The sequence below is a fragment of the Oreochromis aureus genome, linkage group 14 (genome assembly GCF_013358895.1).
Source record: "Oreochromis aureus strain Israel breed Guangdong linkage group 14, ZZ_aureus, whole genome shotgun sequence".
Lineage (NCBI taxonomy): Eukaryota > Metazoa > Chordata > Actinopteri > Cichliformes > Cichlidae > Oreochromis > Oreochromis aureus.
This window is the reverse complement of record NC_052955.1, coordinates 20,974,980-20,987,833: the sequence shown is the minus strand read 5'-3', so window position 1 is coordinate 20,987,833 and position 12,854 is coordinate 20,974,980. Positions and strand designations below refer to the sequence as shown.

Genomic DNA, 12,854 nt, shown 5'->3' with positions numbered 1-12,854 from the left:
AGCATAAATCAGTGTTTAAAAAATTACTTTATAACCTTGTTTTATCGGTCCAGTTTTCACCTTTCACTTTGTGCTTAATGTGAGCTGTCTTTAAAGAGAAGAGGATGGTTTCAATTCTTTCATTTCAACGTTTTTGGTGTCCAAAAACAAATTATTTTTTTAAACATGGAATTTTCCTTTTAGAAGATATGTTTGCATGGTAGGCAGTGAAATCAGGCATTCATTGATTTAGTGGCCTTTTTAATTTTTTGGTATTTTGAATATACTGTCATTGTCAAAACATTTAAAAATAAACTTTTATGGAGACTGAAGAAGTCATTTGGCCCAGTGATCAAAATACATGCAGATGAACAGAATCTGCATTCTTGGACTTGGTGATATAATCTACCCTGACTTTAGAGTATTAAAAATGATTTATTTATTTTTTTTGTCTTTTAATTTAAAGCCTGCTTGGTGGCATCTTTAACTCAAACACCTTTTGTTCCCTTTGGATGATGCTTCCTTTAGTTTTCCCTTTACTGCTCTGACTCTCCTTGCTAGATATACTCTGGATTATACGAGTATCTGTCTCTGCGTCTTGTATTTATTCGTGGATTCCTTTATATAAACTCTGTGTTCTGTCTCTGGGCTATATTTGCAGCTGCGTCTCTCCACTGCTTCACTGAACAATGCCAATACTCCGTTGAGCTGTTTGTTATCTGTATATTTTATTCATGAGACAATAACAGACATTTGTACATCTCCTCCTTGGCTACACCCACGCAGCAGGGAATTCTCTCTCACTCCGTTTTGGCATCTTCTTCCTTTTCCAGCCCCGCCCTCCAACTCGCTCCCCCCACTGCACCCCCTTCTCTCAGCATCCTGGCGCATTTATCTTCCACTTAAACCATTAGCTGCCCCACCATGACTCCATGCCATCAGCTGTCCGTCCCTCAGGAGCAGGGAGGCCCCGGGCCCAAATCTTAAAACTGAGCCCTGATTTCAGGCAAATCTTTTCCCTGTCACCTCCACTCTCTGCATCCTGCTTTGAATCCCCCATTTGTCCTACTTTTCATCTCCTAAACCCGTTGTGTTGAATTATGGAACGGACCCCTTTACTCAGAGAAGGCCAGACTGAGAATCTTGTCAGCTGCCTGACCTTATAATCAGGCCGCCTGTTAACATGTGGGAGGCAGTAGATGTTAGCTTGGTTTCGCATGAGGACCCGGAGTGAGGTGGGGTGGAGTGTGGGTAGCGCTCTCTCCTGAGATTAATCTGCCTCACAGAACCTCAAAAGCTCACTAATTAACACTTTGTCTTATTTGTTTAATCTCCACAAAGAAAGCAGTAAACCTTTTTGTGGTTGTTAACTGTAGTTGCATTTGTGTTTGCTGCTACTTGAAGAAGTTAACTTCCTCTATAGCAACTGATTCAGAAACCTTTTCATTTATAGAGGAAACCAGCTTCATCAGAATTTTACTCTTGATGTACTAACCACCATTTTGATAAAAGCATTTCTAACCTTGTAGTATTTTAACATGCAGCCTTGATTAGAAATGCATATGTTTACCTTGCGGGGTTTGTGATCTTCATGCACCAGCAAATACCTCTCCAGCTCTGTGCTGTACTATAACAGCAAATAGAGCTGGTACTGACTGATGTTTAAAATGCTGACTGGCCTGCTCATCGTTGGAGTAAGCAGCTTCATTTTCATTTGTGCTGACTGCTCAATATCTTTCTGCTTTTGTAGTTGTTTTTTTTTAAATGATATTTTACTTTATTAATCCCAAAAGCAGCACTGAATGCTCAGTAAAATAAAATGGATGATGACAAAATGTATAGTAGGTAAAAAATTTATTCAAAGCTTGAATAAATGCAATTAAGTAAATCAGTGTTTCTTAATGAGACTATTTTTAAAATGTTTTCTAATGCCATTTATTGAAGTTATTAACAGTAACTTTGCTTGATGTTACTGGCAAGTTCAGACTTTGTACCATAAACTACCAAGCTAATGGTACAATAACAAAAGCTGGCTGTAGGCCAGTAAATGGTGGGAGAACTTTTGGAGGTCAGACTGCACACACACATTAAGCCCTTTGGAGCTGAGTTTCCTTACCTGTCACGTCTTTTATGTTTTATGCTTGATTAAATTTAATTCTACTATACCAGGAGGGAAAAAAAGAAAAAAAAGGTTAAATAATTTCATCACATGTTTGGTGAAAGGCAAAAACTTCTTTGGTGGGCCTCAAAATGTTTTATATGCAGGGAAGTTCTGACCGGAGGTAACTTTTCACTGTGTAGGTATTTTTATAATCCAATATCTGCAGCCGTTGTGACAGATCATAAGACCACCTCAGGAAATGTTATTAGTAGGCTCTAACCAGCCAGGAATCAGAGTTTTGACTTGGGTTGGACATGGATGTAAATATGTTCTGAAAAACATTGTTTAAAAACAAAGCCCCTGTACTTGTATCTTTTCATGGGATGTAAGGTGTTATCCTATTTGCCCTTTATATTTTAAGTAACATCTCTGCGTGGAAAATTTTTTAAAAATTAAATGAAATGAAATTAAAAAAACAAAAACAAACAAACCCATACCCATAAATGAAAATAGGAGAGAACTGAGGGCTTTAAAACGAGTAAATCTACTCAAAATTTTAAAAAGAAGGGTTTTTACACCCGAATATGGTGTTTAAAAAAACAAACAAAAAAAAATCACTCTGAGGAACGTCTCAGAGCTTTCTCTGACACCTTTTCTGCTGTGCTTGTAAGAAATCTCTCTTGATTTGCAACTATAACACCCTTTCATTTGTGTACAGCGTGCAAATCATGCTTCTGTGTGTGCTCAGGTATGCCACCAGGAGGTCAGGGTAATTTAAACAACTGAAGTGTGAGCTTTCTCATTGCTTTCTCACAAGTAGCACATGGAGAGTCTTCACATTATTAGCGGCTTTTGATATTTAAAAAAAATCTACGATATTTTCACTGAAATAATGGAGGCTATTAATCAGTGGCAGTCTGAATCATCAGTCTTTCATTGTAGAGTTACAGGTTAATGGATAGCTGTGCTTTAGCTGCTGCTCCTAAGTACTGTTATATGTGAGTGTGAAATGTGTACATCCAACAAAAGAGGGAGAGAGAACCACTGAATTCATCCAGGACAACCTCCCCCAGCCATCTGTAGCTTCCTCATGGGAAGAGGGCAAAGGAAACTACAAGGATGGGGGAGGTGATGGTAGGGGTCTCCCATCCCCGTCTGCCCAAAAATTCCCCCACCCCAGGAGAGGAACCAAGGAGGATTTATCCCTCCGTGACAAACCGTCTGTCTGCTTTAAAGCTAGAGACGCAGCAGCTTTCACAGGCTAGAAAATTAGGCTTTTCTACACCATGCTCTGTCTGCAGCACTCAGGCTCGCACAGTAACCTGTGTTAGCTTTTTTCTGGCCAAACTGTGACCCTGATGAGCGGCTCTAAGGTGCCACAGGCTCTAAAATGCATTCAGAGTGAGGCCTGTATGTGCTTCCTTTGACTTCTGCCATCAGTGCGTCTTTTTGTTGTGACTGTAATTTCAACAACACAGAGCTACAGATGATGCAACGTTTGGGTGTGTGATGAAGTGTATCAGTGATATATGAGCTTAATGTTGACGAAGGGATTTGCTTTGTCCATCAGGTGTGGGACTATGAAACAGGAGACTTTGAACGCACGCTGAAGGGCCACACAGATTCAGTGCAGGACATCTCCTTTGACCACACAGGCAAACTGCTCGCGTCCTGCTCCGCAGACATGACCATCAAGCTGTGGGACTTCCAAGGTTTCGAGTGCATCAGGACCATGCACGGTAAGACGATGAAGCTGTCGGTTCCTTTTCTCTAGTGGACCTTAATCACAGCTGCTGCCGTTTTATATCCCCTTTGTTATTGTTTCGGCACCGTGTGGTTCCAGTGCTCAGGTGCTACACATGCTGCTTGTTATCACATTTGATGGCCATCGACTCGCAGCAAACCAAGCCGAGGTGCACAGCTTGCTCTGGATTCAGCTCTTCTTAGCCTAAAAATAATTTAAAATGTGTCCTCTGGCCCTGCTTGTTAATAGACCACCTTACCAATGCTTTTCATCTTCAAACCTTGAATCTGAAGTGGCCACTGATGGCTGTCTGTGAAGTAGACATAAAAGAATATTTATTTTTGATGGGGGTGTAAGCCCTTCCTGGTGAGCAGACTAAACCCACTCAAGCATTCTTAAATTTATGCTGGAGTTGCAAATCCTGCGTTTTTGTGCAAGTGAGCAACAGATTTCACCGGTTGCCGGTCTTCTTTTTGGTGTAAATGAGGGTGTGAGCTGCTAGCATGCGTCTACAAACAGACGAGCTGGGTTCGCTGCACAGAACTCACTAACGGAGATGGTTTTATTAATCTGAGCCTGCTGTTTACTTCTGTTAGCCACCATTTTCCCCCCTCCTTCTTTTTTACTACCATCTCCGTCCTCTTTTAATTCACTCAACCTTTCCTCCTTTTTAATCCACTCCTCCTATTTTAAATTTTAAATATCTTGGTGGAAACACACACACACACACACACACACACACACACACACACACACACACACACACACAAGAGAGGGGGAGAGAGAGGCCAACTGGTGAAGCAGATTAGTGCCGATTTGGACAGCAGCTTAATTACCCTCTTCAGCGCTAGATAGCACTTTTCTGTGTAGCTGCCACCCATTATTGTAGCCTGGTGGCATGTGCAAGTACACACACACACACACCCACAGGCCTTTTAGAGTATACTTACTGTTGTCTTCATCTATTTAGCAGCTTAAATATGCCCCAGCCTTTAGGTAATTACGCGTCTCTTATTCTCTGTCGAGCAAAAATGAATGCCAAAGCTCCAGCATGTTGGCTTTCTTGCTTGACAGTTTGGGGGTTTTTTGGGGGGTGAATTATAACAGTGTTTGGGCTTTGTTTGGTACTAAGCATGTGTTTTTAATTGAATAAATAAATAAATACATTTTTGTTTCTAAATTTTGATTCTGGTGGTCAGATTGCAAGCAGAAAGACTAAAAGGATCATGTGTTGCAGTCTGAAATCATTAAATCACATTTCACAGCAGACTTGGATGTTATGTGGGCTTGTGCTGTTGGGTCCGTTTTCAGAGGCTCTGGGTCCTGCTGAATCGTTGTTTTTGTGTTTGTTTTTCTGTGTTCCAGGACACGACCACAATGTTTCATCTGTAGCCATCATGCCCAACGGAGATCACATTGTTTCTGCCTCCAGGGATAAAACCATAAAAATGTGGGAGGTGGCAACTGGGTATGCAAAAGACACCTTTAAGCTGTTCTTTAAACCACTGTGTGTTATTTATTTTTACTTAGGCGTGATGTTGGGTTTTAACTATTTGCATCCACGCTGGCAGCTTTCTAACTGCTCTCATGTTTTTTGTCCATTAGCTACTGCGTGAAGACCTTCACAGGCCACAGGGAGTGGGTCCGTATGGTACGACCCAACCAGGACGGCACGCTGATCGCCAGCTGCTCCAACGACCAGACAGTCCGCGTGTGGGTGGTGGCCTCCAAAGAATGCAAGGCTGAGCTGCGGGAGCACGAACATGTCGTGGAGTGCATCTCCTGGGCACCGGAGAGCGCCTACTCCACCATCCTTGATGCCACAGGCTCAGAGGTAAAAGATCTGCTCGGATACGTCTCATTTCTCCCAAACTCCTCGAGGTCCACATAGGTTTTGGTGTATGTGTTGGTTTGTTCTCATCAAATGTGCCGTTTCGCCTTGTATGAGTACAGTCACTGTTTTAGAACCCAGAAATGTTTCCTTCTAGCAGCCAGTGAGAGAAGTAAACAGTGGGAGGTAGCTGGAATCAAGACACAGTGATATCTCCTCATGGATTGCTTTCCTTTATTTATTTATTTATTTATTGTTTGTTCATCCTATCTTTACATAAAATGGAAGTTGACTCTAACACCTGTATCTGGCCACAAAAAGCAGCCGTAAGCTTTTCCTTCATTTCTGATTGTTGGTCGGGGCAGCAGAGTCAACAGTCGGAGTCGAGAGTCTGAAGCCCAGTGTGAATTTTTTCCTGAATTTTAAGTATTTTTAACTCTCACTAATGCAAATTTGCCTAAGTTCCCCTCTTTGCATAGATACTGTGAGACAATATCATTTCTTGTTTGGTGTGAACACACCGTAGGGTTTATATTACCTGAAGTTGCAGTTCAGTATGTTTTTTCCTCTTTTCCTGATTTTAAACCGGAGGTGAGATCATATTATGTTTGGAGGCATTAATTTGGTACTGCCATCTTTAAAAAAAGGAAAAACTCAATACTGCCTCACTGTTTCCATTATAATTAAGAGGGTAAACAGCCAGGTGCTGAACTGTCAGCGCTTGATTTACTGATTATCTACACCTTATCAATCAAACACAGCATATCGGAACAAATACCCAGCAACAACTGTGAAGCACGGTGGTGGAGGGGTGGTGATTTGAGGTTTTTTTGCAGCTACTTGTTATACAGACAACCTCTGTATACCAAAGTATTCCAGAGTCAGATGTGAAGCCATCTGAATGACAGATAAAGGCTTGGCTAAAACCAGGTCATGCAACAGGACAATGAGCCCAAGCTTGGATGGTTGCAAAAGAAAATGATCAAGGCATTGCAATGATTAAAGTCCAGACCTCAACCGGATTGAAGTGCTGTGTATAAACCGATGAGCAAACCTCAATGAACTGAAGCAACATTGTAAAGAAAAGAAGACCAGAATTCCTCCATGGCAATTTGTGAGACTGATAAAGTCACACAGAAAAGGATTACTTCCAGTTATTTCTGCTCCCGGTGGATCCAAAAGCTGTTGCATCATAACGTGAACCTAATCATTAACAGGATTGTATACACACTATGAGATCAATTTATGTGTGATAAGTAACCATCACTGGTGAAAAATATTTGTAGCTTCAAACATATCAAAACCAAAAACGAGGCGGCCATTGCTGTACAGCCATGGGCTGCCAGTCACACACACAGAATCAGCCCGTCCTCCTGCCTCATGATCTCCAGTGTGTCTGATTGTAGTCTCGCAAATTTAAACACACATGCTCCCTCGCAGCAGTCGTCCCAATCTAACCTGTGTTCACAAAAGCTGACTTTTAGTACTCTTTAAATAGTTGGGTTTTGTTTGTTTGTTTTTAAACAAGCCAACGTAGTTGTTGGAATTGGGTGAACCTGTGGGCTGAGAGACAGCTGTTGTTATACAGATGTTTGGACATGTGCTCTCAGACTAGTTGCCAGCAACGTATAACACAAACACTCAGAGGTGTTTAATTTAGGCTGCTCTCTGTGTTCTGGTACATCGGTTTCTACACCAATGGGGTTTAATGTAGCCGCCTGCGTGTTTAAAGCAGTCACACCTATTAGACATGAAACATCTGATATTTGAACGTCTTCATTAACGTGCTAATTACGCTCAGCGTTTAATGTCATTTTTGATTTATTTAAGCAGATCTTTTTCTGTCTGAATAATCAATTAAATTCATTTTTCTGCTGAAACAGGAACTGATGCTTTAACTTGGGTATTTAGTTTAGTGGGTCGAGCAGGCTGTCTCCTAGCTACAAGCACCAGTCCTTTCACCATTCAGCTGTAAAAATAAATGTAGTGAATTTAAACCTTTTGATTTTGATTTATGTGTTTTATTATTTCTGTTCTGTGTCTGAACACATGCATAAAGTACAAATAATGAATTATACACACGGCTAATATTTCAATCCCCCCCCTTCTGCCTGACCAGTCCAAGAAGAGTGGGAAGCCCGGCCCCTTCCTGCTCTCCGGCTCCAGAGACAAAACCATCAAGATGTGGGATGTCAGCACTGGCATGTGCCTTATGACGCTGGTGAGGAGCATTTTGAAGTTTTTGTGTGTGCCACGTCCATATTTTTGGGTAAAAATGCTTTAAGTGAAGATATATTTCTTCAGGAATCAGATGAAATGTGTGTTGCTGTATCTCATGCAGGTTGGCCATGACAACTGGGTGCGTGGGATCCTCTTCCACCCCGGAGGCAAGTTCATTGTGACCTGTGCAGATGACAAGACCTTAAGGATCTGGGACTACAAGAACAAGCGATGCATGAAAACCCTGAGTGCCCACGAACACTTTGTTACCTCTCTGGGTAAGCCCCCCCACACCCCACCCCCACACCCCAAAGGCTTCTGCCTTGGTATTGTTTGTCCATGTTGTCTCCCGAGGTTCTCCCTCGCAGGTTGTGAATACCTGCTCCAGAGTATTTGTTTTAGAGTTGCGGTGAAGAAGCAGAGCTCGCTCGCAGCTGGGGTTTAAAATGTAGACAAGCGTTGCAGGATTTTTATTTTTTTATCCCCCAGTATCTGCAGCTTTTCAGCAGATCAAGGCTTGGTTAACTCTCCTGAGGAGCTCTTGAGCCAACTTTTCCTTGGCAAGCCGTTTGAAACCCAGTCCTCTTAAATCCTGCTTCAACGGGAGAGGATCGCTGTGAGCTATTGATGTGATGAGTCCTGGTGCAGTCTGAAAAAAGCAACAGAAGCACCTTTTGTTTGAAATCGGCAGAGAAAAAGAAACATCATTTTCCCCCCTTTTCTGTAGAGGTCTGTCATAGAACACCACGAGCTCTTCCTCAAATATTTCTTCTTTTAAAACCTGATATTAACTCTGCAGTCTTTTTCACCGTGTTCATGTTCCCAGACGTCTGAGGGTGGTTTTATTTTCAGTGATGACTCACTTTCTATTCAGTGACGTTAACATTAATAAATGTTCCCAGAACAAATGAGATTTTGTGGGCAGCTAACCAGCCACGCCCCTGAAATATCGTCAGATTCGTGTCAGGTCTACGTCATTTAAAAGAAGAAAAAAAACAACAACAAAAAAACAATGCCAAAACCAACAATAAGTGAAACGCCCCAAAGCTTTGCTTGTTCCTCAGAGCCTTACAGCTCCATTCTTGTCCACAAACACTGAAAACACATGCTTGATCCGAGCTAAAGGACGTGAAATTAGCACATAACAGGTGTTGGATATATACTGGCCTGCTGGCCCAGAGGGGCAAAAATGTTGTCAATGTCACTATAGTCAATTTGATGGTAACTCTGTTTTGTTTTTTCTCTTTTGCTCCACAGATTTCCACAAGGCCGCTCCTTACGTGGTCACCGGGAGCGTAGATCAAACGGTAAAAGTTTGGGAGTGCCGCTGATTTGGACCTTGAGAGGATTGGACCACAACCCTGACCACCCAGGCGCTCCTCCTGCCATCCCACTTACCCTTTCACCTCCCTCCCTCACCTTAAACCCGAACCATCTCCTCCCTCCTTCCCCTCCACCCCCGCACATCTCGGTCCCCTTCTGTCGCACTCACCACCATGGTTATTTACCCATCGCGCTCTCTCTGGTCCAATAATTTTTATTATTTTTATTTTTTTTTTGTCCTTCTGTGTAAATTATTCCTGGATGTAGATCGAGCTATTAAATGTTACACAAAAGTATTCTTGCATGGTAATCCAAAATTGTATACTGTAAATTTACATGACGTTGTCTAGAAGTACCATAGGTTTAACAACGGGGCTCGCGGAGCCTCCACCGACCAACCGAAGGCGGATGTTTTTGACTGGGTGTGAAATGTAGGGCACTAAAAACCGATAATTTAAGAAATGACAGTGTCTTTATGTGTAAGATTTATTTTTGTCTATTTTTTTTATTTAGGATTTTTCTTTTTTTCCCCTCTCGCTCTCTCTGTTATTTCTCTCCTTCACTGTTGTAGTCTGTCGGTGCCTAGCTCGGTGAAACGTTTAAGAGACGAGGCAGGAGAAACGTATATGTGGGGCTTTGTTATTGAAATAATCTGTAGCTTTATAACATCACTTCTCAAGTGTGCATACCATTTCTCTTCATGTGGATCTAGGTAATATTTTAATGGCTGTATATACGAATGTTTCAAACTGTGTCCTTGGACCTCGGGGGCTTGAAAACGGCTTTGTACTCATTGTCACGGCGGCATATGAATTGCTCCTGGGCTTTAGATAAATTATCCCATTTTTAAAATGCGTGGCTTTGCGAGTAGCTACACTAAGCTTGTTTTTTCTTCTTCTTTTGTTTTTTTGTTTTTTTTAAAAACAAGAAGCCTGATGTAGCGAGCAAGTTTCGCTGTGAGTGAGCACCCTGGTCGCTGAGCAGACTTCAAGGATTACACCCGTTTAATCTGAGTAAAGATCTCGGGCGTGCCTCCCTTTTTAGGAGACGTTTTCCTTTCACCTCCTCAGTCAGACCCGGCCGGATCTCGTAGCCATGTCTCTCACCTCCTGACCTGGTCGGCCATGGCGGGGGGTTTGGAGCACCAAAGTAAAGTCTGAAGATGCTCAGTTGTCCCGCTTCACCCTCTGAAGGCTTAAAAAAAAAAAAAAAAAAACAGTGAACTGGCTAATACATGACAAGGATTTAAATTGAGCGCCGCCCCCCCGGGTTCCATATCCGGTATGTGCAAGGATCTGTAATTTTTGAGTTATACCTTGTGCATAAAGAAATCGGTTTTGAGTACTGAAATAATACAAAGAAGCCAGTTTTCTGTGAAAATAAATGTAAATTTAGCTCATTATCAATTAAGAAGCCTGGCAATTTTTTTTTACTGTCGCTGTAAACTGATAACCCTAGCCGGGAATGAGGATTAGTGAGGAAATGCCGGATAACTGCGGAGGTCGTCTCGTCTGGACGGTTTATACTTCAACTCTTTACCCTTTGAAAGCCTTCTGGGAGTAACCCTGGAAACGCTTTCCTGAACTGAGCAGTTTGTCATATTTCAGACCTGCTTTACAACAAAATGACTCTGTTTGTATCCTTAGAAAAACCCTGAAACTAATGGTTGTCCAATGGTTGTCAAACCACGTCTTTATTGATATATGCAGAGGTGTCAAAACTCATCTTAAAGGGTACAGAGAAAGACAACACTAACACCCGAGGGTCTCCACAGACAAATCTCTCCTGAGTGGGTTTCCTCAAACGTTCTGATTTAGGATTAAATGCTGAAGAGACAACCATTCCACTTCCCTCGTAGGACACAAACATAATGAAAAATAAATGAAACATCTTGCTTCTAGCTGTAGCTGCCAAGGTGATTCGTTAATCTTGCACATCTCTGGGTTTTTTTGTTTGTTTGTTTTTTCCGTTTTTTTCACTGAAGCTTTGGTCATTCACTGGTGATCAAAGACAACATTAATGATGTTGATGAAGCGTTTAAATAAAATAAAATTAAAAAAACACTTATAATTTCCGATTAGCCGTGTCATTCTGGTGCATTTCTTGGCTAATAAAGAATTCCACTGCTTTAACCGATCTTCTTATCTTAGCTTCTTTGCCAAGTTTTTCCTCTCTTCCTGTGTGTAACTGGATGTGGTGATCTGCTGCTCAAGCTCTTGCTAGTGGCCACTGTGAGCCTAAATGTGACCTGGTGATGTAGCACCGCTGCATGTAAACCTGCGCCCAGAGGCGGAGCTGTCGGAACGCGACGTTTTAAATGATTTGGTGAATGATTGGCTTAAAAAAATTGGCGAATGAGTGCTTATTTGCCTTCTTCCTCCTCAGCGTTAATGATGATGGTGTTGGTGCCACGCTGTTGGCATCACAGAGAAATCAAGTAATTGTTTTTTCCCCAAACTGATTCCAGGTTCGGACAGCTCTGATCTCTGGTTGTAGGACAGCTGGTTTTGTTGTGTGTGTGATGCTATTCGAGGGAGGTTTAACAGCCTCCTCCTTCTGTACATGCAATGGGATTGTGGCAGACTAGGATGTCCCAAAGGAGAAACCCTCTCTTTCAGGGAATATTGCTGATGTCTCCCTTTTGGTGCAGTGCCCCTCTGCCCCCTTTTTTTTTTTTTCTCCCTATAAGCTGTTTTTTCTCTGTACAGAACATCTGAGTCAGAGGCTTTGGATGAAGAGAGTAAATTTTTGTAGTACAATTTGGCTAACAGAAATGCCAACGTGTTAAATGTTCTAGCTGAAGCCAAAAATGGAGACATTTGTCTGTACAATCGGGTTTATCTTGAGAAAGCAGCCTCCTTGGTGGTCCAGACGCTGCGGCCAGCCTTTTTGAAAAGTCTCCTCAGGATCACGCTATGACATGCCAGACCACAAAATGTAAAGAAAAAAAAAAAACATATGCCCCTCCTTGATTTTACTTCAAGGAGGAAGGTGATGATCAGAGGTCAGGACGATGTGCGTTCTGTTTATTTTGTAATAATCGGTTGGGGGGAAAAAAGGAAGGAAAAAGACAAAAAGCAAACCTACAACATAGCTGCTGATGTATGCAAGTGTTGGGAAAATCCCCTTTTGCCATTCGCAGGTCCAAAGCAATCCCTGTGCTGCTCTGGTCTGGTGTGTGAAGGGACCGACGGACAGCTTTTTACTGTCTGTGGGTCGTTTCCCTCGGCCCTCTGTAACCTGCCTGTGAACTACACACGAGGGCTTCAGACTTCACAACAAGCTCCTACAGGAGAGCTCATGATGTTATCGCCACTATGGTCTCACTCTTCACACAGCAAACTGTTAACAATATACCTGGATGTCATTATTGTTTGCGATATAATAAAAGAAGAAAATCTGCATCTGTGTCACCTGATTATTTCTTTAGAGAAGCTAGCGAGGGGCTCTGGAGGAAAGCTAGAGATGAGTATTGTTGGGGGGGGGGGCAGCAACTCCGTACAAGTAGGCGTGTAGACATGGTCGAGCTAACCATTAGAATGAGGACGAAAGGTGATTTTTAACAATTTGCATGCAGCATGGTTGTTGGTGCTATACAGGCTGGCCTGAGTATTTCAGAACCTGCTGATCTGCTGGGATTTATACACACACACACA

General features: G+C 42.2%; 1 protein-coding gene across 2 annotated transcripts in view; it reads left to right on the top strand.

Moving 5' to 3' along the window:
- Nucleotides 1-12,600, top strand: part of LOC116315275 (lissencephaly-1 homolog) — a 41,637-nt gene extending 29,037 nt beyond the window's left edge. For both annotated transcript variants that reach the window (XM_031733567.2, XM_039622856.1), the window contains exons 6-11: nucleotides 3,651-3,819; nucleotides 5,190-5,292; nucleotides 5,430-5,658; nucleotides 7,775-7,876; nucleotides 7,997-8,153; nucleotides 9,133-12,600. In XM_031733567.2, coding sequence (XP_031589427.1) covers nucleotides 3,651-3,819; nucleotides 5,190-5,292; nucleotides 5,430-5,658; nucleotides 7,775-7,876; nucleotides 7,997-8,153; nucleotides 9,133-9,206 — 834 coding nt within the window. In that variant the 3' untranslated portion in view covers nucleotides 9,207-12,600. The remainder of the gene's footprint in view (nucleotides 1-3,650; nucleotides 3,820-5,189; nucleotides 5,293-5,429; nucleotides 5,659-7,774; nucleotides 7,877-7,996; nucleotides 8,154-9,132) is intronic.
- Nucleotides 12,601-12,854: the final 254 nt, after the last annotated feature.